The sequence below is a fragment of the Lutra lutra genome, chromosome 12, assembly GCF_902655055.1.
Source record: "Lutra lutra chromosome 12, mLutLut1.2, whole genome shotgun sequence".
Lineage (NCBI taxonomy): Eukaryota > Metazoa > Chordata > Mammalia > Carnivora > Mustelidae > Lutra > Lutra lutra.
This window is the reverse complement of record NC_062289.1, coordinates 35,127,918-35,129,757: the sequence shown is the minus strand read 5'-3', so window position 1 is coordinate 35,129,757 and position 1,840 is coordinate 35,127,918. Positions and strand designations below refer to the sequence as shown.

The window sequence follows — 1,840 nt, the reverse complement described above, 5'->3', positions numbered from 1 at the left end:
CATTGTTCAAAACTTTACTGAATAGACATGCAAACCACATTGGACTCAACAAGTGGAGAAAACAGAGTTCTTTACAGAAGATGACATAAGATTACATAAAAATATTTTAAAAAGCTTTTAAATAATGCATATTTCCAAGTAGAAAGCACAGTGAGTATTTAAATTACTTAGAAAAAAAAAACCCACATACCAAAACTTGTAAGACAGATAACTAGTAATTATAGGGGGAAAAGAAAAAGTCTTAAATGCTCAAATTACAAAAGATAGAGGGCTGACCAACAATGATACATTAAATATAGTAGAAAAAAAACTACAAAATAGATCCAAATGAAATTTTAAAAAGAAATGTTTTCAAAAAGAAAGCAGAGAAAACCCCATCCTCCTCGTCTAGCTTGAAACCCGGGCGCCTTCAAGATGCCGGCTTACCACTCATCTCTCATGGATCCGGACACCAAACTCATTGGAAACATGGCACTGTTGCCTATCAGAAGTCAGTTCAAAGGACCCGCCCCTAGAGAGACAAAAGATACAGATATTGTGGATGAAGCCATCTATTACTTCAAGGCCAATGTCTTCTTCAAAAACTATGAGATTAAGAATGAAGCTGATAGAACCTTGATATATATAACTCTCTACATTTCCGAGTGTCTAAAGAAACTGCAAAAGTGCAATTCCAAAAGCCAAGGTGAAAAGGAAAGGTATACGCTGGGAATCACTAATTTTCCCATTCCTGGAGAGCCTGGTTTTCCACTTAATGCGATTTATGCCAAACCGGCAAACAAACAGGAAGACGAGGTGATGAGGGCCTACTTACAGCACTTGAGACAAGAGACTGGACTGAGACTTTGTGAGAAAGTTTTTGACCCTCAGAATGATAAACCTAGCAAGTGGTGGACTTGCTTTGTGAAGAGACAGTTCATGAACAAGAGTCTTTCAGGACCTGGACAGTGAAAAGAGCCTGGGCAGACACTTTCCACAGTCGTGAGCAGCATTTTACAGCAAGATGTACACAGTTCTTTGCCTTTATTTGATAAAATTTTATACAGAAGAGAGAAGACAGCCAAGTGAAGAGAAGTTTCTTCACTCGAAGAGCTCTTTATCAAGAATTTGGGTGGGGGAGGGAAGAATGGGTTGTTGAAGGGTGATTTGAACTTTCTGTAGTATTAAGCTGGTGCTTAATAAAAATTAAGTAAGAATAAAGAAATTTCTAACAAAAAAAAAAAAAAAGAAAGCAGAAATTACTAACATAAGATAAAGACACAAATGAAAGAATTCACAAAGCTAACAATGAATTCATTAATGAGACCTCTGCTGACAGTGATCAAGAAAATAAGGTAAAAGCAAAAATGAGTGCGAAGTTTGACAGAAGAGCCATAAGAATTGCAGGAGAGATTAAAAAGTGAATAGAAGTGTTGTACACCTAAACCTAATGTATGTCAACTATACTCAAATGTAATGTAATGTATGTCAACTATACTCAAATTAAACAAACAAATAAATAATAAACACCTAACCTAAACCTAATGTACACCTAAACCTAATGTATGTGAACTATACTCAGATTAAACAGCAATGTATGTCAACTATACTCAAATTAAATAAACAAATAAATAATAAACACAAAACCAGAAACCAAAAAAAAAAAAATAAGCTCTTTTGAGTGTAGCCCAACCACCCCTGCCCTGGCAAAAAAAAAAAAAAAAAAAAGGAATAGAAGAACATTGAGAGCAACTTTATTCCAATCCATTTAAAAACTTATATGAATTTGAAAAAAAGTCAAAAAATATGAATAACCATCTGACTCTATTATAAATAAATGTTATTGAAACTGTTAACATTT

General features: G+C 34.2%; 1 protein-coding gene across 1 annotated transcript; it reads left to right on the top strand.

Moving 5' to 3' along the window:
* The first annotated feature begins 376 nt into the window (after positions 1–376).
* LOC125082686 (actin-related protein 2/3 complex subunit 3-like) lies at positions 377–1,227 on the top strand. Its single transcript, XM_047698546.1, has one exon. It carries the CDS (start codon positions 415–417, stop codon positions 949–951), a length of 537 nt encoding a protein of 178 aa, XP_047554502.1. The 5' UTR covers positions 377–414; the 3' UTR covers positions 952–1,227.
* Positions 1,228–1,840: the final 613 nt, after the last annotated feature.

Bases quoted from the DNA above. Each gene is read 5' to 3' on its own strand.
- LOC125082686 (XM_047698546.1), top strand. From the start codon at position 415: ATGCCGGCTTACCACTCATCTCTCATGGATCCGGACACCAAACTCATT.